At 39.9% G+C, this 23,952-nt stretch overlaps 1 protein-coding gene across 5 annotated transcripts in view; it reads right to left on the reverse strand.

The window, feature by feature from the left end:
* LOC113091883 (protein CBFA2T1-like) overlaps window positions 1-23,952 on the reverse strand; it is a 63,302-nt gene that overhangs the window by 31,206 nt on the left and 8,144 nt on the right. Inside the window, exon 2 of one of the 5 annotated variants that reach the window (XM_026257559.1) lies at window positions 15,953-16,035. The exons of 3 other annotated variants lie outside the window; for them this stretch is intronic. In XM_026257559.1, the coding sequence (XP_026113344.1) occupies window positions 15,953-15,959 (7 nt within the window). In that variant the 5' untranslated portion in view covers window positions 15,960-16,035. Of the gene's footprint in view, window positions 1-9,198; window positions 9,595-15,952; window positions 16,036-23,952 lie in introns of those variants that run through there. One more of the 5 variants, XM_026257558.1, reaches the window with a different exon arrangement.

Raw genomic sequence — 23,952 nt, forward strand, 5'->3', positions numbered from 1 at the left:
CGCAGGCAGTCGGCAAGCTCTAACCTCTTAACATGGGAGCCGAATTAAAAACAGACACGCCACGCAGCTGAGATGCTTTCGCCCATCGCCACGCATCCAGTGTGTCCTGACCGGCCTAATGATGCCCGGGTGTTGGCTGTTGAGATTACAACAACGAGGTTGTACTTGAAGTATATCTAAGCACTGTATTGCGATACTTGCATTTTGCCCCGTCACTGTCAATTTTAAAGTGCTCCAACGCTGTACTTTTTTTTTGCCCGCTTCATATTAGAAAAATGACTTCTTCTTGTGGACATTACAAATGTCTGGGAGCGCTCTGGCGGTCTCTGGTGGTGCAAAAATGTATTAAAACTAAATTCAATGCACGCTATTGACGTCACTTAACCGAGCAAAATGTTTCACTCGGTTACGCAATTTTTAACGGTTAATCGGTTAATCGGTTAACCATGGACACCCCTAATTCAAATGAGTTCCTACTTGGAGTAGAAAAGAAGCAATTTAGGATTTTATACAGGCTCTAAAACATACCAGAGTGCACGTCCATCCTGCCCTGATTTCATATACACTTAATCCATATACAGTTAATCTGCGGACAGTTCACGCACAGAGTGCATTTGTTTGGCAGTTACCTTGCCTTTCAAAAGGGGAAACAGGTGGATGAATGGTACAGGTGAATATTAGTCAGGCCATCATGGATACTGATGCAGAAAGAGATTTAATGTGGCTCCCAGGAAGGACGATGAAATGCTTTCCATTTTCCTATCCAGCAAGGTCTTTTATTGCTTTTCAAAAAAGCTCTCAAGTAATATGGATCGCCATTAAATGGCACGCCAAACTGAGCATTAGATAGCACCGAGTCGCTTACAGTATCTTCATTCCATGCCTGGTCATTTTTCACGACCCTACATGGCAGTGAACATCTTACTAAGATAAACCCACCTGCGTAAGCTGCTTCCATTATATCTTTGTGCTTATATCACCAATATGCATGTAAAAACACACACAGAAGTCAATGAGGAATAACAAACTTTCACACTATTTTATGAGACCACTACTAAAAACCAGTCACATCCTTCAGGGTAAGTTAGTAAGTTTGCCTTTAAGATCTAAACAGTCAGCTGTGCATGCTGTCTATTTCTACAGTTTTCCATGAGGTTCAATAAAAAAAATAATAATACAAAAACTCTTTGCTATTTAGTGGCATTTTAAAAATACTACTACATAATAATATCCAGCATCCCTAAACAGAGACACCACGTAGGTGTCTCAAAGTCTTGAGACTTTTTTACTTGTTTTTATTTTGATCAAAAAACATTAGACTAAATAGTAAATTATCTGCAAAAAATATTATATAGAAATCCAAAACAAACCAACCAATCAGCTATCAAACTATGGTCTGGTTAATGTGCCGGAATGGATAATGGCTAATTTTTCCAGTTTAAAATACTATAAACTTTAAGCTTATAGTCTGTACTTTTGTATCCTAGATATCAACATCACTCTTTAAAAAAACATATTATTAATCAATTAGTCTGGTCTGCTCCTTTCATACATGCACCCTGTGTTAGATCTTTTATCAGATAATGTAACCAGAAAAAAAACATGAGACTGTTCATATGTTTGATGCACACAGCTTGACTTGCATGTCTCTTACATCACTCACTGCACAAGTAATAAAGTTCAGCTCATTCCACAGTGGGTAAAACAGACATCCGTGTACACATGCAGTAAAAAGAAGGTCACAAATAATCTCATTAATTGTTTTGTTGTGTTCTGAAAACCTTAAGGTTGTTTCTGAAGTGGCCCTCCCCATGTGGGAGGCAAAGACAGAGAACACCTTTCATGGGAGACATCTCATGGGACAGATAGCACTGTGAAAGTAGATGACGAAGGTGGAGATACAACCAGCTGCTGCGCTTCAGAGACGCCGTGCATTAAAGATGAAAAAGTTAGTAATGTGGTGAGAATGAGAGAGAGAGAGAGAGAAAACATAGACTCTTCGGATAATTGGAATTCAGATGCCGTCTAAGGTATCCGAGGCCGAGGGTGAACTGGCAGAGTGTGTTGTGTTGAATACATTATGAACTTGTGCACACTGATGCACCATGCAATCATCTCTGCCAGATGGAACAGCGCATGGAGCGTGGCCCATCAAACCCTGCCGGCTTGTCAAGGAAGATGTATGGTTACCCCCACCTTCCTGGAACTCATTCCCAAACACTTATTCCGCTCATTCTCCCTGCAACAAAGCCTGTCCCTTTGGATCTCCATCTTCTACTCTATCTTGTTCCCTCTCTCCCTGAGCTCTCACTTTTCAAGGCTTCTCCCCAGGCGCAATTGTTTTCCCGAGCCCCACTTGGCCGGCGCCAGGTGGTGTGTCAACGTTCCATTCCATCCCATCAAATGGCACGCATGCTGAAGGGACCTGCATCAGTCTGTGCTCACTCAAGAGTTTCCGATACACCCAACCACCAACTGCAGCACACAGCAACGTGTGCACTCCGATATTTAAAAAGATTGCACTCTTCTGTCTGGCTCTCTCTGCAGCACGCCCAACCGAGATGTTATTTCTGGATTCCGACAGATGAATGAATCATTCCACCTCTTAAATGTACCGTAAATGCCATCATCGGTTACCGATGGCAGTAACCTTTAAAAGAAAGTGATTTCACACTATAGCTACCCACTTTGATGCCAGTCGTGCCGACTTAAGTGGACACTGACGAGTGGGCACTGCTAGTTTTACAGTGTGGCTATAATGTGAGATAATGTGTTCCTGGAGCATGTCTGCCGTAAATAGGAAAGACCGGGAGCCATCTGCTGATCCATTTCAAAATATGGTCTTGCGTCAAAAAAAAAGACTGACCAATAAAAACAGATGCAGCATTTATAGTGGAAGCCACTTTTTTCCCCTTCGTCCTCTTCTTGAAAATGGATTTATGTTAACGTCTGTTTTAACCATCTGTTGAAATAAGGCCCCATTGGCATGAAGAGCTGAGGAAGAAAACAAGTGTAGAGGAACAATAAAAGTGATTCACGGTTGCCGTTACACATCCGTTGAAATCGCAGAGATTTGTGCAGTATCATGTTGCCAGACTTTGAAAAAGAAGAATAAATCCTTAAAAGCTGTGACAGTGCAAGACCTCACAGGGGAACTCGCATAAAAAAAAACACTTAGAATCTTCTCTCATGTCTCATCTACAAACACACAATCATAATTGAAATGGGAACAATGAAGGAGCTGCAATTACACTACAAGCACAACTGCAATGTCCAGCATCTTTTGAACAAACAGTAAATAATTATTTACTGACTTATCTAGAGAGGCAGAATTAGAGCATTTTTCAATAAAAAGCCTTTCATACTACATTAGTGCTCTCAAACGCTTGTATGAAGCTCGTCCAACTCTCAAGTCAATGACTCACTCAGCTTCCTGGCATGAGCAGATGCCAGCTGAAAAGCGGGGAGAAAGAGAGAGAGAAACAGAGAAAGACTGCACATGCAATATGGCTCAGCACCTAGACACATGGCTTTAATTGGCTATCCACCAACGCTGACTGCTGTGTTTTTTCACCATGTCACTCATTAGAATCATGTAGGTTAAAGTCACACAAGTCCTTGTGGGATTTATGCTTGGTCCACGAGCAACACTCTGTCATTGAAAAAGTTTGTTTGGTGAAAACAACATCACATAAACAGAATGTCACATGGCCTGAAAGAGTTGTTTCATAACTGATGATAGACTGATAAACATTGAGCACTATTTGGCCATTTTGATATTGAAACTTGGCAGCTTAATACAAGTGGTACTTTCCTTTTGTGTCTTGTGTCTTTTTGCCAGAATCTACAATCAGCCTTATCAACATTTCTTTGTTTTTGAATGTTTTTATGAAGTTAATGTATCTTATAAAAGCTCATGAGACTTCATGGAGTTCACTTTTCCTCACATGTTTCCCATAAAAAGATTAAACCAAAATAGATATGAAAACAGTCACATATGAGATCTCTTGAATATCTTTTTTTTGTTCTCCTAGAGAGCAATGAGATAATGGAACATAAATGAATCACAAGAGATCTCAAAAACATCTTAAACTGCACTCATATTTGCCAAGATTAAAAAGACTGATGAAAAAAAGGAGAAATATTAAGTATGACCTTAAATATTTCTAATTAGATTCTCCCAAGATTAATGGATTATCAAAAGTTAATAAATTTTTGTTTCGCAAAGAAAGTCACATGTAAGCACAATGCGTATTTGTCTACAAAACATATGTCGAACATTTAAGCATAAGCCTCTGTATAAAATTTGTTTTTTTTTATTAAAGAGAAACATCAAATCTTTCCAAAACTTTGACTTGTAGTCACATAAGTGAACATTTCATTTTATCAATTGTAAGTATATTTGTGTACATTGTACATTAGCCACTGAATAGGGTTAGGTATCGATTGTTTTTATTCGATACCGGTGTCATTTCGATACTTTTAAAATGGTACCGGTGCCTAAACCGACACTTAAAAAAAAAAGAGCCACAAAAACTTTGGATAACATTAAAGAACATTCAAAATATTTAAAATAAATCAATAGCTATCACACGCTCCATGGATGCTCTCATTTCCCAAGTTGTGCTTCCCTTAATCTAAGGCTAATAAATGTATTTCATGATCTAAGTCATTATTTAATACAAAAGCACACATAATATTTTGACTGTATCTCTGTTAATCTCTCTGATATTTAGTTAAATTGAGTGCTGTCTGTCACTGTCTTTAATAAGTTCTGTGAATGACTGTATGGTCATTCTTTATAAAGTAGCAACAATGTTGTTTGTAAAGTACAGTACTGTGCATAAGTCTTAGGGACGTTAGAATTTTCACCCCCCAAAATGGTTTTAAGCCAGTTATTTATATCTTTTGCCTCAGTTTGCCTCAGTGGTGAATGGAGCGAAAACTTTACAGTAGATGGGAAACCGACTGCTTCCTGAAGAGTGCGCTGAAAGACGAGGAGGAGACAGATCTGATGGCATGTTCATATGAAACTTAAAGGGACTGACTCTGAGGCGATCGCGAATTTGTGTACAGTTTATGGAGCTAAATGCTATAGCTCCGCTAAAAAAGACTAGCAACGACAATGCTTCTTGTGAACATTTCGGAGAACCAGGAGAAATATCTGCGAAATTTGCGCTCTGATTCGTTTCGGTGCATACCGGTTCCATATTGGTATCAGATTTCGGTACCCAACCCTACCACTGAATAACCCATAATGGTCAACAACATGCAACAACAAACGACAGCCTAACAGAAGTCCAAACTGAAAGAAGCTAGTGAACTTCATGAGGTTCCCACAGAGAGCCCTGGAGTTTCTTCGAATGCTAAGAGAACACATGTCAGATGTTTCATCCATATCCATATACAGCTCCTGTCCTCTCCTGAAGCTCAAGCAGTCTGCAATTTCCTCTGCACTCTGCTCATTGCCCTCAGCACCACCAAATTGCAGGCCTTTATCCACTTATTCACTTTATTCATTTCAGTCACTTAATCTCACTGGCTGTGGCGGCTATGAATGGATTTCTCTTCATGCTTGGCAACAAAAGTGTTGCAAAGTCTCTGATGCTAGGACGAGTCGAGCCCACGGCGGTGGATGTCAAATCAGTTTTCAACATAAAAAAGAGGCTCATGTTTTACATTAACAAAATGCTATTTTACTACAATCAAAAAAATGTGAGCTAATAATATATTGCTCTCGCTAACTGAAAGCACAGCTACTTGATAAAAGAATAACTGACAGGCACAGAGGAGAAGTTGGGGTGTCTGAAAGTGTTTTGAAAATATCACGACAGAAGCCATGTGTTCAAAATTAGAGTGAGTTAAGTTCACGGTGCAGAAAAATATGTCGACAATTCATGAAACGCAGTCCTGGATGGAGATTTACTAAGTAGAACCAGATTCAGAAAACAACTACCCCCCCACCCCCACCCCGCCCCATTACTGTGCACACACACAAACTGTCTCTTTCTCTGTCTCTCCTTCCCTCCTCCTCTTCCACTCCATGAGACCTTAAAAATGGTTTGAGTCACATCTGGCAGGCAGGAGACGCCAGAGATGGTGGAGTATGACCTAACGTCAGGGCACTTCCACCCTGAGCACTTTTCTGTGTGTGTGTGTGAGCATGATTGAGGCACTGGCCACAGTTTGCTAATGGCTTTCAGTACAAGGAACTGAGGCGTAGCTCCAGGCAATGACTGCCCCTCAAACGATCAGCCATCACTGAGTAGCTTCTTAATGACTAAATACACTCGAGCGAGGCTGTCTTTAATGCTTAAACTTGGATCAAAAGCCTTGTTGCCATACTACGCAAAAAAAAAAAAAATATTGCAATGGGAATTATCTTATATAACACTGTCTATAACAAAACAGTTACAAAGCTTGAGGTAGAGATAGTTGTTTTCATATTACCCAAGAGAACAAGCTTCATCTTGCAGGGCTCCAGACAAAAAAAACTAAACAAAAACAAAACACAATTCAAACAAATAACTACTGGCTAGTTTTATTATTATTCTTTCTTTTAACAATAACATTACAGTCATCCTGCCATGTTTTTATGTCTTATCTTTTCTTGTCTTTTTCAGTATTTTAATCCATCTTGTACAGTAGATGTCCTGGGAAAGTAGTATTACACAGAATCTGTGCCAATATCATGGACCATAACCATGTCAGCATCACTTGGCCATTGATTGTAGTTTGGGCTCCTCCTCAATGCATCCTATAAATGCTGTCATATGTCCTGCACACATCCAGTCTGTTTTTCTTCATAAGTAACATGCAATTATATAGGAGGTCTTGAATTTTATTTTTAGACTCTGAATGCTTATTTCGTACTATAGTAGAAAAGTAAAGGATATGATGGGTTCACGTGCTGCTTGAACTGAGGCGATAAAGTGATCGCTCATCATGCCACATCGAAGTTTTTTTTGTTGTCTGAATTTTGTTAAGAATTGGGCTGAATTTTAAAGCTGATACTTTGTTTACTAAAAGGTAACAGAGCACAAAGCTTATTGCAATTATTGGACGGCAGGTGTGCTACTAATAATATGAAGTTCAAGCATTTACAGAACACAGCATATAGACTAAAGAGCTTGAGTTGATTTCGTCAGCATGATAAAAATTTGATAGCAAAACAATCAGGAAAAAGGGCATTACATGCACATTTTTAAGATAGAACATGTAGTCGCAGTGGCAATCTCAGCAAAAACTTAACTCGCAAATTAATATTTTTGGCCAGAAATGTGACAATTTAATGGAGCCCTGTCTCGTTACAACAGCATAACGCCATATATCGCAATCTAAGAAAGTTCACTGAAAACGTATCATTCAAAAATGCTGATAACAGTAAGGTTCTATAAACTTGGTTCTATTTCTATACTAACAAAGAACAACTTCTAATTCGTTAGAATAGCATAACTTGCAACTGAATATTGCAAACTAAGAACCTTTGTTAAACATATACTGTATGAAAACATTGTTGCTAGAAAAAAACTACAAAACTACAGGAGCTTTGCCATGTTTCCATATTACAAAAAAAAAAAAGACCTTTATCTCTTTACAGTAGCATATTATTGTAAACTGAGAAACATGCGTTAAAACATGCTGTACAAAAACACTCTTGCTAACAAAAAAAACGATATAACTACAGGCGCAGAAGGAGCCAAGCTCTGCTCAGCACTGAAAGCTTCAGTGCCTGCCACAGATGGACGGCACTGTGTTTGGCACCCTGCCAGCGAGTGAACAGATTGTCCGTGGCGGCGGCCTGGAGGAACGGTAGCTCCAGTGCAGATGGGTGTCCGAAATAACCCGGTGTCAGTTCTGCTCAAGTGTCCCTGACCTGGCACACGCGCCTGCTTACAGCTGCTTCCTCCAGAGCTTCCCCGAACAATTCTACACATGCACACACAATTCATAAACACATGCTTCACATAAAGGCCAATGTTAACAAACACGTTTCAAGTGGCCGTTTGAAAAGAATAAACTGAAAATCCAGATCAAAACCAGGGAAGGAAAAAAAAAAAGAATAAAGACATTCTTTTGTACATATACTGTTCCTAAAAAAGCACAAATTTAGAAATGCAACCATCCATAACACTTAGAAGATTTGAATACGATATCAACTCAACCATAGAATTTCATCACTCAAACTCGAGTCTGAGAAGCCACCAGTTACACTGAGCCAAATACCCAAACAACAAGTTTCGAAAGAGAAACAAACAGAAAGAGAAGTCGAGGGTGGGTAGATGGAGAGGTGGGCACCAGACGGGTTGGCTGGCAGAGAGGTAGTGGCCATGGTACACAGGAGAGCGTCAGTGCCAACAGAGCTTGTCTCACAACACCATCTGTGAAGAGCAGCACTGAGATCTCCCTGCAGCCTGCACACACAGCACGCCAGCTGCCCTCTGCAACTCTCCTCTCTCATTTTCTTTCTCTCAGTCTGCTTTCTTTACTTTCATGCTCCTGTACAGTGATTTTACTCTTTCTAGAACAGATCTCTGATCTCCCTGAAAAGGGCTCAACAATGAGGATGTGAAAAAGAGTTGATGGACCATCAGGCCATTGCTTCATTGTTTACACATCTTACATTTATTGGCCTCGTATTTGCACAGTTATGTATTGTGAACATAAATGTTTGGTTTTCTATGATAAATGAAAAGTTGCCAACTGTGTCTAAGTGACAAAGGTAAATTTAAAAGACTAATGATTTGTGATAGTCTTACAACATGATAATTTTCATGCAATACTATGTGCAAGGATTTAGCTTTCTTGGAGTTACAATATAGCTTCAGAATTGACAGCTATAATTGCAAATAATATTAAAAACACCTTATTATTGAGCTTTGTATTATTGGATTCTATAAAAAAATGTTTATAATTTATCAGCATTCCCTTGCAAGGTAGAGATACCATTCATCTTAGCTTATCAGAAAAATACATCAGTTGTATTTTAAAACAAAAAAAAACTCTCACATAAACAATAAATGCATTAATTAAAAAAGCATATCATTTAAATAAGGTTTATGCACTTATTTGTCTTACAAGAGCAAACCAATATAGCCAAAAAAAGCACAAATTACCTTACATAGTCCACTTCTATATTTTAAGATGCACAATTTCCCACTGACACAGTCACACACATTGAAAGCTACCCAATCTCACCTGGCATCATGGATGATGGAGACAAACTAGAAACCAAAGAGTCCAGGGTATTTTCTCTATTTCTGCCAGCTTTCCTGTAATCTTAATCTTTTTGCGTCATTCTGTGCTCTACGAGGGGCAGGGGGGAGGCACAGGACCCCAAGGCCGGTACACCAGGTCTGAGCGAGAGTCGAGCAGCCTGTCCTCCTGCTTTCAGAGCCCGAGAGTGACAGATGGAGACCTGCCTCTCGTTCTGCTCTGCTTCCAAGGATGCCCTGTACTAACGAGGGCACGTGTGGCTGCTGGGGCCTCGTGTTATCCTGCACATGCTTGCTCCCTGAGCCCGTAGACTGAGACAATGACAGCTAGAGCGCACGCAAATACGCACACACAAACATACACACACGTTCTCCACCTCCTCCACTGACCCCTCCCAGCTGATGTGCGGCAGCCAAACAAAACACAACACATGTAACAGAGAGTGAGGGATAGATAGATAGATAGACAGATAGATAGATAGATAGATAGATAGATAGATAGATAGATAGATAGATAGACTTGTGCTGTTTTTTATATATATATAGATTTGCTTTGAATCTGTCCTCACATATGCTTTGAATTAAGAGCACTCTTGCAAAAACAACTTTCTTCTGGTCAACCGACCAATCTGAGCTCAGTAACATCTGCTTCTGTTTAACCAGATTCACATCATACTTCACAACTACATTCATATCAGATGAAAAAAATATAGGTGTGAGGTTAACAGCATGTTTGCTCATGTTTGTGATGTCCAGATTATCAGATTTCGTTATCAACCTCTTGATTCACCCGTCTAAAAATTCACTGTGTGGATGCGTGAATCATGAAGATCCATACAAAATAACGGCATGTGGCTGTCGTGCCTGCATCAGTAAGCCTCCCTCCACCATTTTTTTTTGCATGGAGCGGCGCGAACAACCTCATTAAAACTAAGAAAAATCAATTTGGAGAGTCCAAACCAAGGCAAGCATCTGCCTCTACTGTGTTTTAAGTCTCTAGAGTGGTGCTCTTCCTCCTCTCTCCCCCCGCCCCCCGCACACATTCTTTTTTTGCTCTCTTTCTCAGTTTTGCTGTTTCTCTCTCTCCCCTCCTAGACTGCCATCACTGCATGTGATTAACATATGTCTGGGCTTTTAGCCCCTGTCAGCTTGCAGGCATTTCTCCCAGCCTCCTTAAACAGCAGATGAGCTCCATGTGGAGGAAACACTGTAGAAGGGGGGGGGGGAGGGGGGTGAAGACACGAGGGGTGGAGAGACAGATAATTCCTTGTTGCACATTTAGTGGCACATTTCTCTCTTCATCAGCCTCCAACCTGTCTCTCCATATTGGGGGTTGAACAGAGTGTGACTTTAAGATAAACAGCACTGGCAGTTCCTGAGATTCCACCCCAACCATTTCACTGAGATGGGTAATAATCATCTCAGGGATAGGGATCATTTTACCTTAAATGTTCAATCACTGGCAAAAAAAAAAAAAAAAGTTTTGGGGAAATTCCCATTGGCATACTGCCGTCAAACAAGTTGATTTGTATTAATGGGCAGCGGCTGTATTCACTTCTAAATTATGAACATCACCAACACTCCAACAATGTCATATTTCCTCATTTGCTTTTTCCTGCAGCTTTAAATACTGAAGTAAAATGCAGTGTAGCTATCAAAGTCACAAAAGGCAATGTGTGCTACAAGGTATAAAAAATTATTTAAAAAAAGATTAAAAAATAAACCCCTGCTATACTGACAGATTTGCTTTCAAACACCTTGTCAATGATGCCTGCTGCAGCTCTTTCAGAAAATGTAAACATAATTGAACAACTCTATGATGATCACTTACCATGCGGTAAAAAACAAACCCTTGCTGCATTTATATCCTGCAATGAGGTGTGTGAGAAAATGCCCTTTCAGCTTCCTTTCATCAGCGCTTACACACCTTCACGTCCACTCAACATAAAGCCAAACCTGTCAATTCCGTCAATTCCCCTTGCAGCTATGTCCAGGATTTTATTAAAGCAACATAGCAAACTAATTATTCAGGCTTTTCTGTGGCTCCCTTACGTACCCTCCCTCCCCTTAAGCCAATGTGACAACCCTTTTGAGTCGGTTGGAAGAGAATATTTTCCAGGCTGGCTTGATAAAGGCTTGCTGAATTAACAGACTGAAAGAGATGGAATGAGACAATGCAAGATAAGGAAACTGTGTACTGAAGGGATTCCACTTCGTTTGTGTTCCAAGGACCAATAGCACCATATTTTTTCCTGATGGGCTTAAGAGTTTCATGAAAATCCAGTGAGTATAGGGATACCTCTTCTGCAGGGTCTTTTCTGTGAAGCGAAGGCCCCACCTAGAAAAGCGGGACAGAGTTGTACACATCCAATGCCCCCAAATGCTCTGCCCCTTGACCTATGCTGCACATTGACACCGGGGGAACAGTGTCTTTTGTTGTCTGTATGTATGGGTGAGTGTACATCAGTTTCATCACAAACGATTATTTTTTAAACGATTAATCTAGCGATTATTTTTTCGATGCATCTATTAATCTAACGATTAATTTTTCAGACCAATTCGATTTCGATTATCTCCCCATTAATTGACTACTAACAATTTATACATGTTGATTTACATATCTGAATGAAAATATGAATTCCTTAACATTGCAAAATATGTTTATTACTCTTAAAATTACAAAATAAAAGACTGACTAAGAATGCATTACTTTGCACTTGTATAGATATAGCGTTCAATAAAACCTTGAAGCCTTGAAAACACTTAGCTTACTGAAACAAGCTTACTGAACACATAGGGCCTAGCTTACTGAAAAAAGTTCTTCTTTCAGATGAAAATAACAACAACTTGATGTCTAGCATTCAATAAAAAAGGTCACCCAAAATACTTGTTTAGAGCAATTGAAAGAATACAGTAACCAATGTAAACTTGAGGGCTTTAAGCTAATACAGCTTTTGCTTTTACAAAAAACAAAAAAAAAAAAATTAACAGTGGGAGCCAGCAGCCTGTCATGGAGAAAAAAAAAATTATCCGAATGCTCCACAAGAAACTTTGGCGTTCCGCCCTTTTTCTATTGTGTCTAATGATTTTGGTTAATATGCACGAGGGAGAGAGAGAGAGCAAGACAGCGCTCGTGTAGTTTGAAGACTGTGAGTGCGCGAGCGCGTGTGAAACTTTGGTGTTTCGCCCTTTTATATCGTGTTTAATGATTTTGATTAATATGCACAAGGGAGAGAGAGAGCAAGAAGGGCTCGTGTTGTTTGAAGACTGTGAGTGCGCGCGCACAGCCGGGGGATCTCTCTTGTACGCGCCCTGTCAGGCATCACTCACCGATCAAATAAGGCTTTGACAGCCGCCAAAAAAAAGATCAATGCAAAAAACCCCTGGATTGGTTATATAACGTTGGACAGAATGTTGATCCGGCTATCGCGTATATTCAGCGCACATAAGGTCGCAAAGCATTTTGCAAACATTTTTTAGAGTAATATAAACAGGTTGACGAATCGATGTGCATATTTTGCATCGACATATTTTTTGCGTCGATGTCATCGATGACCTCGACGCGTTGTCCCAGCCCTAATCACAAATCAAAATCACAATCACAATATCGGTCAAAAAAAAAAAATCACAATTAGATATTTTCCCCATATCGCACAGTCCTAGTGCGAAGTTTGCTAGTACCATATATGCCTCCTCTGATCCTATTTAAGGTTAGTTTGACTGTATTTTTAAAGATTTCTTTTTATATTATTTATTTAATTATATGGATGTGATCCCTTTTTAAAAGTTGTCTTCTGCTCATTGTGTAACTGTTTGTACAGCACTATGGAAAACGTTGTTATTTTATTCAGTACTTTAGAAATCATTTTGAACTTTGAATTTGTTCTGAAAAAAGGGCCAAATTAGTTAAGTTTATCTTGTGCATTGTCTGCTTCTCAACTCAACCCAAAGGGCTTGATTTTCCACACAGCTGGAAGCCATTAGAGCTCTCTGATGATCTGCTTGTACGACGGCTTAGCTACAGAGGCTGTAATAAGACAGAAAAAAAAGAGAAAAAGAGGAGAAACTTTGGAAGTAGACACAGTCATTAGATCAGCCAGTATGCTGCAGTCTCACAGAAAAATACCTAAAAGGCAAGACTGTCCAATAAGAATATATGAATCACAGCTTAAAACAGACAGCCGAAAATATGTGAAGATGCTCCTTGCAGGAGCAAAACACTGAAAACAAGCAGCCAACACAGGAATGCTTATATTGTATCTTATGTAGAATTGCTACAAATATGAACAGGATATCAATGAAAACTCAAGCAAGCTGGAAATGCCTCAGTTGATCTATTGTGCTGTAATAATGCTACAGAGAAATAGTCTGTATAATGCTGGAAATACAGTATACATATGAATGGATGCCCTATGATATGTCCTGATCCCAATAACCCTCTCCTTTTATGCAAACAACATGGATAAAAAAAAGAAAAAAAAAAGATAAACATGTTAGCAATGTGATGCAGTTCACAACCAAAATGGTGCTAGTGTAACGGAGGCCAGCGAGTAGTGCTGTGCAGGTAAACCTCACTCCCCGATCTCAAGAGACGAACTAGTGACTGACGCTAGTAGCTGTAGCCATTTAGCCTCCTTGTTAGTGCGTCCGCCTCCCATGCCAGAGACCTGGGTTAGAGCCCCGCTCGGAGCAAGTGTGAGGACCTGGTGCTGTGTCATTGGTGCTGTCATTGGTGCTGTGACCCGGATGGGAGTGAGGTTAAGGGGGGTGAGTGTAAGGGAGGCTGGCGAGTAATGCTGTGCAGGTAAACCTCACTCCCCAATCTCAAGAGACTCCTTGTTAGTGCGTCTGCCTCCCATGCCGGAGACCCGAGCTCGAGACCTGCTCAGTGCAAGGAGTGGCGGAGAGAGGGGTTACACTAGAGTAGTAATATGTAAAATCTGTTTGGCTGAAGTACCAAACAAATTTTAATAATATGTAACCCTGGACCACAAAACCAGTCTTAATTCGCTGGAGTATATTTTTAGCAATAGCCAAAAGAAATAAATAAATATGGGTCAAAATTATCGATTTTTCTTTTATGCCAAAAATCAGTAGGATATTAGGTAAAGATGGTTGATATCGAAGATGAAGATATTTTGTAAATTTCCTATCATAAATAAATAAAAACCGAGTGCCAACCTCCCACTCTCTCTTGTGAGGCCAACAAGGAAGTGAGTAAAACTGCAATTCATAGACTGGCCGCTTGAGGCTGGCTGCAAAACAGAGTCAGTCCCATAGACTCCCCATGTTAAAATGCCCAACTTTCCAGCAGAAAAAAACATGTTTACAGCCTGGTGCAAAAAATGATTTTTTTAATAACTCATCTGTTTCAATTATATTAAGACTTAAAGTTCTGCATAATTAAGGGTGTGGCCACTTGAGTGATACGTGGATTGCTGCTGCTGACAATACCATCGCGCTAGGTGGGCGTGGCTTCAGCAAGTAGCTTCTGCCTTTTTGCCCATTTTTGATTGTCCGGGAGAGTCGCGCAGTGACGCGCTGCCAAGATGGCGACGGCCCGCTCTGCACACTTCAGGAATCTACGGTTGACGTCACAGACACTACGTCCATGTTTTTATACAGTCTATGATAAAAACCTATATTTTGATCAGTAATATGACTTGCTAAGAACTTTAAAGGTGATTTTCTTTCACCCTCAAATTCCAGATTTTCAATGGTTGTATCTCAACCAAATATTGTCCCATCTTAATAAAACATACATCACTCTACAGCTTGTTTATTCAGCTTTCATTTGATGTTTAAATCTCAATTTTGAAAAATGACAAAATGTGTGTTGTGGCCCAGGGTCACATATGAAATTATGCTTGAAGAATTTCACTATGACTGGTTTATCACTTGAGAACAAAACACCCTGAACAGCATGAAGAATTCAATTACCCTAATTTAATTAAAAACAGTTTTACAGTTTCAGTTTTTGAAAATGAAAAATGTAAATTTAATAAAAATTTGTTTTGGTGCATCACAATTAGTTTCTATATGTATCTTCTGCAAATTTAGGCATCAGTGTTTTGAGTTTGCATGAAAAAAAGAAGAGAAAAAGCAGAAGCAAGTATTTGTTTGTGTGTGTCCAGTCCTGAGCCATCTGTCCTGTTCTGCTGTCCCCGAGTCCCAGAGCAAGCCAGATCTGCGTTCCGCAGTTATTCATGACTTTCCCACTCCACCTTTTCAGCATGACTGCAGCACACAGTGCACGCCAATCAAGCTTAACAACGGTCACCAGGTTCAGAGACCCCCCTCCTCACCAGTCCTGATGGCAGAATGATCGAGCTCTCCAGTCTGTATAATGTTTGCAAGTATCATCTGAATGTGTGGCTCACACTAGAAAGTGACACAGGCAATTGTGCTGATTCATGAAAAGCATGTCGTCAGTAACAAATCAGCCCCCTCATTTGGACCCGAGCCAGACTCTGCTCTCAGCCACCATCTGACAGCTGAGTCTCTCTTACTTGCTGCGGAAAACAGAGCATGTTTCATTAGGCGGTAGAGTTTGGCATTACTCTGAAGTCTGTTTAATCTCAAAACATGGAAAGGGACATTAAGGTAGAGATGTCTTCATGGCTCATCTTTTTTGTGTTTGCACACAAGGTGGTGCTAGTAATACACACTTCAGATATACAGATTGACAGATTCATTGTGTCTGGTTCTGTATTTAGGTAACAAACAAAAACACCTACGTCTCATTTCTAAATCCTGATCATGAGCTGTTCGGTTTTCAGAGCTGAGTCCAGATGCGCACTGACAGATTCACCAGCAAATGCTGAAGACAGAGAGAGAGAGAGAGAGAGAGAGAGAGAGAGAGAGAGAGAGAGAGAAAGAGAAAAGATGTTTCTGCTTTAGAACGTTTTTGTCAACTTTTTCGAAAGTGAGGATGCCAGCTGTCCCAGCTTATGTTTAGATTATGTAATGCAAACATATGGTGGAAAGAGGACAGAGACAGCACAATGCAGGCTCTTCTCAGTCCTTTTATTACTTTCTGTATCCTCATGAGTGACTAACACAAAAAGAGAGAGAGCAAAACAAAACAGGAGGAATCTGTCAGTGGGACTGGAGCTGGCTGAGCAAGAGACCGAGTCCAACAGGAACCAGTCATTCCTGGCCCAGCCCTTCTCCACACAATGGCCTTTAGAATAGAAGGAACCACGGGCCCGGCAGAGATAGCCCACTGTCAGGAACTAGGACGGACAGGGCCCGGCCTCCCCGGGCAGGATGTTACTGCTGCGCAACTGCACAGCCCCGATATCCCACGTTCACACACTCTTCCCCCACCGGCAGGCCGGGATGTTTTGCTCCTAAGGTAATTAAAATCGGAAGCCCCTGAGGGGTGGCGAGCTCACAGACTGACCTCCACTGTCCTGGTCGAGAGGCTGGTCCCGCTATCAGGCTTCCGCAAGCCACGCTGGGGCATCAACAAGCTGCAGATACGGTATCTGCCCCACTCTTGCCCTCCTTGATGAACACCCAGAAGGCAAATTAATGGCAGAAAGTTAAACAGATTTCTACAGATATCGAATGACCTTCATTCATAAATGCCACTTGTATGATCATTAAGGGATTAGTTCACACAAAAATCATTTTTTACACCCTCATGTTGTTTCAAACCTGTATGACTTTCCTTATTCTGAATAGTACAAAGGAAGATATTCAAAATAATATATCAACTGTTTCTTCCCATAAAATGAAAATCAATGGAGTAAAAAATAAAAAAAGGTCTATATGGACTTTCAATTTTATTATTTTTTGAATGTATTACTCCATTTTACCACAGAAAATGTGGCACACACACCTCTTTTCACAGGTGTGAGGATACAGGAAATGCAATTACGGTAGTTCTTTCTTCTAAACAAAACAGTCCCTCAAAGAGGAGCTGAGGCATGGATTTCACAAATGTCCACACTTTATATTCACAGATTAGGATAAAACACCTCCAGCATCCTCATGAAATACTGACTAGCCCCAGCGAGGTGAGGACATACAGAGCTGTGATTCTGTAGCACACTGACCCCGGGTGTCCCAGGCAGACCCCGAGCATCCCTCTGGTCAGCACTGCTCTACTTCAGCACACCTCCGACCACAAAAGTACTGCCAGAAGCCCGCTGCAGTTGCCATGACAACGGGCACTGCAGATATGTTGTGAGGTGAGCAGCCTGTCAACCTGCAAAGCTGCTTTTGTGTGTGTGTACTACATGGTAAGTTATCGCCACTACTAGAAAGAGAAAAGAGAGAGAGAAAAAGATACAGAGGAAATAAAAAGAGAAACCCACTGCTGTTAATAAAATATATGGTCACCCGCAGCAGTGGATGAGTTATGCTCAGGCTTGCATGAAATCAAAACATGTCTCATGTCAGAGCCATTAAACTAAAACAGTCCTCTGGCATATGTATGCTATTAACGTCACTTGTTCATTGCTTAAAAAAGCCTCTTAGTCCTTAAATCAAACCCACAGATGGCATGAAGGCTGAGATGGGAGAGGAAATGGGTAGAAAACAGAGGAGGCACTCAATTCAGGGTTTACATTAGTCCGTTATCAGAGGAAAATCCAGGGACACAACAGAATCACCAACTGACAAAGGAAATGCAAATAAAAACTGAAAATGGTTTTCTCGTATGGAATAAATTTTTTTTCTTTATGATACTATTGAGAATGTAAAAAAACTATGTAAAAGTAATTCCTAATTTTGTGTATGTCTTATGTGCTGTGATTAAATTATATTTATTATTATAAAGATATCAATATCACTCTAGATGCTATAACACTGATTGCTACTACAACTACAACTATTAAAGGTAATAGCCTTAAGCACTGCCATTGTATGAGTATAAGTGTCAGGATGTGATTAGATGGTGATAAAAATAAACATATATTAAAAAAAATTTTTTATCTTTAATTAATTGTATTTATATGTATTTATAGTTTAAGATGTAATTAACATTGGCAACAGCCAGACACATTTTATTTATTTATTTTTTATCAGTAGGCTTCTTCCAAAGTGATTCCAGTGATTCTGTGATTTTGGCAAAAAAAAAAAAAAAAAAATAGAAAAAAGAAAGAAACAATGGCTAAGAACTGACCCAAAGTCTTTTTTCTCTCTGGAGCCCAGCATAGCCAAAAATCCATAACAGTAGGTCAGTAAACACAGAGACGTGCAGTGTGAATTTTGGGCAGTGAATGCAATTCCACATCAACACTGTGCTATTAAATGTGTTTAGGAAAAAAACAAATACAACCCAAACAATCCTTTTGCACACACTCAACTTAAAACCCAAGAGATCAAGATCGATGGCACTGTCAGGTACTCCAAACTCAGATTCTTAAGTGAATGGCATGAACAGAGGCAGATGTCTTTGAACGAGTGAGATCTGCGAGAATGAGGACAGCAGGAGTTAACTGAACTCTCCATAGCCTCCAGCTACACGCTTCTACTACAAATGGCACATTTCTATCACAAATGTTCAGTTCTACTGAAATATGTTGTGTTGATTGCACCACCACCCTAATAAAAAAGACATGAATCTGCAAAGTTATGTTGCACTGTACAACATAACAGCCTGCATTATCCATAAACGAGGCAATCTGATTATAACATTATTCCAGAGCCCATCATAAATAAAGCTAGTGATTATGAGCGAACAAGCACAGCTTGCAAGAGTGATTCAAATCCGCAAATTAAAACATGATACTATACGATGCTTCTGAATGTGCTGCTGTTCAGACCATCTCCTCCGGTTTCATTTATCCTTTTCCTCTCACTTCTTCCTGCTTCTATATTTTGTGGCATCTGGCACAGCGACTATACGTCTGTTCAATCGTTCTGTGCTCCACTCTCAATCTTCCTTCTCTCTCTCTGGTCTCTAACAGGGTTGCCTGATCTTCTCCTCCCTCTGGTTTCCTCTGACTAGTTCTGCTCTGTGCTGATATAGTCCTGGCTTGCAGCCCTGTCCATCAATCTCCAGCCTGTGGCACTGATGAACATGGGAAGGCCCCACCCTGACAAATGTCTGTAAAAACATTATTCCATCCAGTCTTTCTCTCTTTATCTTTGCCGTTCCTTGTGTCCTATGGACATCTCACTCTGAGGTCAGTTGTAGCTTTGTCTTTCCCATTCGTTTTGTGCTCTCCGATTTTGTAGAATAAATGCCTCAGGGAGACGGGAGGCATGACCTGAGCTTTATCCAATAATCACAATGATCTTGAATTTTAGTCCATTCTCATTCCATTTCACTGTCCGCTCATCATCGACCATCTGTGTTACCCATAATCCACTCTTTGGATTAACTCTATTTTCATCTCATCATTCCTGATAGCAAATTCCCAGAGGCCCTCTGGTTGTTTTGGGGGGGGGGGGGGGGGGTATCACTTTCCTTTTCATGGTTCTGGATAACCCGCCACACTCCCATCAGCATTGACACCCACCTCCGCAACCCCCCTCCCAGAATGTGGATAAATAATTGCAGGGATTTGCCAGACTGTAAGCTTCCTTTCATATGTTAATTACTCACAAACAGTTGTTTTGAATAAAGGCATTCTCTTCTCTCTCCTCCTCTTTGGGCTCCAAATCCTGCGTGGAGAAAAATGTGGTGCCAATCGCAGATAAATCCAACTCTCTGTTTATAGCATTAATCCATCTATTGCACACACACACACAGACGCCTCCAGCGCTCAGCTGATGCAAGGGCCTTTTAAGAGTCGTGTTTGGCGCAGAGTGACAGGGAGCTCCATACAGGAGCCAAAAGTGAGATCTGAATACACATGCTGTGCGCACACGCTCTCTAATCAGCTGCTGACTTTTCAGTTTACGCTGTCATTAAAAGCAATAGCCTGAGGCAGTGCATGACAAATCGTCTCTTTGGCAATAAATGTTCAGCGAGGCTGTGTTCAGAAGGACCCCCTTGTCAGTGACGAGTGCTGTCTTCTATGCTTCCATGCTGCGCGCAATGATGGTGGCTAATCACCTCAGGATCTCTCTGGACACCGTATTAAAAATAGGATGGATCACAATAGTGGATTAATTGTCTAACAGCTGACTAGTTGAATCTCGAGATCTATCTTTTTTTTCTGTTTGTTATTTTAGCAGTGGCACTTTCATTAGAATGCTGTGTTCTTGTTCGATAGTTTGATTGAGTCAGATTACCTGAAACTAGCTTCATTGTATGGGGCTTTTTTAAAGGTATAGTTCTGTCATCACTTACTTACACTATTTTTTGAAGAAGAAGAAGAATGTTTAAACTTTTGTCCATGAACGTCAGTGGAGTTCAAAGCAACATTTGGACCACTGTTTTTACTGTTAACTGAAACTAAATATATTAAAATCTGTCTTCATCTGTAAGTCGCTTTGGATAAAAGCGTCTGCTAAATGAATAAATGTAAATGTAAAATAATTTAAAGTAATTAAAATAAAGCTGAATTTTTCAAATAAATATTATATTACATACATATACTCAGCTTGCATATAAACAACAACAACGGCAAAAAACTGCATGAAAAGATTCACTCAAAAAAGTGGAATAAGTAAATTTAAGCTGAAGTGTTAAATTAACCGAAAAAAAAAAAAAATCTATATAGAAAATAAAAATAAAAGCTTATTCAAAAATAATAATAACCACTATTAAAAACTTTTAAAAACTGATTACTCAACTATTCATTCAGGCAGCTCCCTGACTAGTCAATTTATAATATAAAGTTTTGCACATCACTAACAAAAAGTATCCCAGGGGTAGCTGTAGCTAGCTGTAAAAGTGTGAGCTTTCAGACTGTGACCTGGCCAATGATAATTCTAGATTCGATCAGGTCTCCAGAGGACGGAAATGTTTGGAATTAAGTGTCTCAGGGTGAATGAAACCATGACAAGCTCCTAATCCCTCTATTGAGAGCGCATGCTGTACCTCGCGCAACTGCAACACAATCTAACCATCAAGGTGGCTACTACTGCACATGACTCTGCAAAGCACAAACCCCCATCATTTGACTGCAGCAGCATCTCCCATATGGTGCCGTGAGGAGGCGGGGCTGGAGGGAGACGGTGAGACAAAAAGAAAGAACAGTCAAACTCGCAAACATAAAATTGCAGCTGCACCATTATATTTGATCCCAGTGCAGCTGTGTATTATTATGTGGACCATTTAATACTGCCAAAGAGGAAATAGCAGATTAAGATCATATCTTTGCAATCGCTGCCAAGGTGTGCATGTTCCTGAGCCCAGAGCCTTGGAGCAGAGGATGGGTTCGCTACAGATGCATCTCCTTTTATGTGCCAAACGAGACGGCTGGAAGAGATCTTTCTCGCTTTCTGTGTTGGTAAGGTACGTGGGGAGGTGCAGACAGGGCTGTGCTTAGAGGGATGAGCATTCACGTTTCACTCATGCGCCCCGAATGTCCTGCGAGCCAGTAATTTGTCCAGTCATCAGGGGAACATTGAAACCAGAACAAAATAATTATTTACAGTTATGGAAAAAGTGAAGAGAAGAAGAAAAACAGGCACATGCACATGCACACATCTTTCCCCTGAAAAGTTATTACATTTTGTAAATGGTATGGAGTAATGGCAAGCATACGTGGTGCAGTAGTCAAGGCTAGGCTAATCGTGCTAGCAGGAACCCTTGACATATAACGGATACTTGTTACTGAAGTATAGCTTACAAAACCAGATGTTGATAAAGACACATTAAGACAGATGGGAGAACAATTACTGGCACAGACAACTGTCCTGAAACAGCTTAAAACATTTCAGCCATTATAAGGCAAGATGGATTTATACACACTGCCATTTTATTGCTCCATGAGACCCCTTCCCATTTGGAGAGGGGTTTCAATTTTGCCACAGCTGTGCCATTTGCCGCAACATGCAGCTATTTAAAACACTGGTGCTGAAGTGTATTTTGAAAGGAATAAATCAGAGACAGACCACAGCTCAATGAAATACCATATAATGGCACTCTAATCCATACGTAGCCCTATATATGCCTGGATACATTGTTCAGGAACTTTTCTGGCAAACTGAAAAATGCCAAAGATCACCACTTCACTGGGACTCACTGGGCAATTACAAGTCTTAAAATCAACATAAAATGACACATGTGACATAAAATTTACAACAAAAAACTGCACAAAGAATTTGGGATGGGACTCAAAGAATGCCTTAATTCCTCTTTGCCTACTGGTTAACATTATCCAATAGCCAACACTGCCTTAGTGATGTCAGCAAGAAATGTGCACTGACGAGTCACATTAATACCAGGATATCCAAAAATCTAATAAAAATCTTTAAACTGTAGAACAAATGCACAATGAACCAAACATTAATAGTCAATGTCACTTTCCAAATACAATGCATGATATATCAGTAGGGACCATATCAGCTAACTGCTGATATAGTAATTTTGTAATTTATCTGTATCAGTCAGTAACACTCAAAGTTAATCTGGAAAACAGTAATAATGCAATAAGAAAATGTAATCTTGTGCTAATCTTAAAATTAATATTTATTTATTGTACTAATCCTTATAATGTTGTGATGCCTCAATTCAGATAATGTTGTGATGCAGAGTTTAAAATTTAAATTTTTAGTGTATTTCTTGATATTTATTTTAGGCATAATAACATTAAATTCTAATATCAGCCATAACAGATAAATACTTGTCTAGAATTTGTCATATTGGATCATCCTTAATACAAACATCTCCAAATTGTTTTTGAAGGCAGAATCTCAGGTTCTTAGAGGATGTACCACATATATAAAGGTTAATGATATCCAAATACTCTGCACAAATTAAAGTGACACGGATCACTGCCCTTGTCTCCCAACCCCCTCAAATGAGACCATATTGATCCATAATGATCCACTCCCCAAATACCACACACAGGTCACGTAATAACCATGAGTGGTACATCACTTCACTGAACTTGATCTGCTTTGATGATCTTCTTCAATATCTTCTTTTGGGGGGGGTCGAAGATCTTTGGCAGCTAGGATTGGGTATTGTTTGAATTTTATCAAACGATACCCCATCGTTTGAATACACGGTCAAATATCCTGTTATTATCGATATTCCAATAAGAAAAAAAATCCAATTACATATTATTTTTGTCATAAATTTAAATGTCAAACATTTATTCTGTCTTTTTACAAAGTGCTCTGTTGAAGGTGAATATCATGAGCAAGCAGTCTACAGAACACTTTTGACTTCTACACTAAGGAATGTTTGCCTATGATTTTAACAAAAAATACTACAGCAAAAACAATTACACTAATATGAATTTCAAACATTAAATTGTTAAAGACGAATAAACAGTCAGTTATAAAATTGGAACAAACAAATCAATTAGCAAGGGCTGGGGACTGTGGTTCTCTGTGCTCACGCTTCAGATGTGTGCAAGTTCTTTCCCTTCCTGCACTTAAATCACGTTAAATAAAATTAAAATGGGAATGCAGGAATATTAAGCAGAATCTAAATGCACATGTCTTATCGAACCCCTGGTTCATGGAAATTTGGAAGTGGTTCTAAAATGAAACTGGTATTTGATCCCCAACCCTAGTGGCAATGCCCATCTGTGAGTTCATTCTGTGGTCATATGTGTGCAGTGGAGCCATGCTGCTAATGGCGGAAGTGACCTGAGTCACCAGGAATGGCTCCTGGTAGGGTGAATTCCTTCCCAGCTGTTTAAAAAAAACATGCTCA

The sequence above is a fragment of the Carassius auratus genome, unplaced genomic scaffold (genome assembly GCF_003368295.1).
Source record: "Carassius auratus strain Wakin unplaced genomic scaffold, ASM336829v1 scaf_tig00214327, whole genome shotgun sequence".
Lineage (NCBI taxonomy): Eukaryota > Metazoa > Chordata > Actinopteri > Cypriniformes > Cyprinidae > Carassius > Carassius auratus.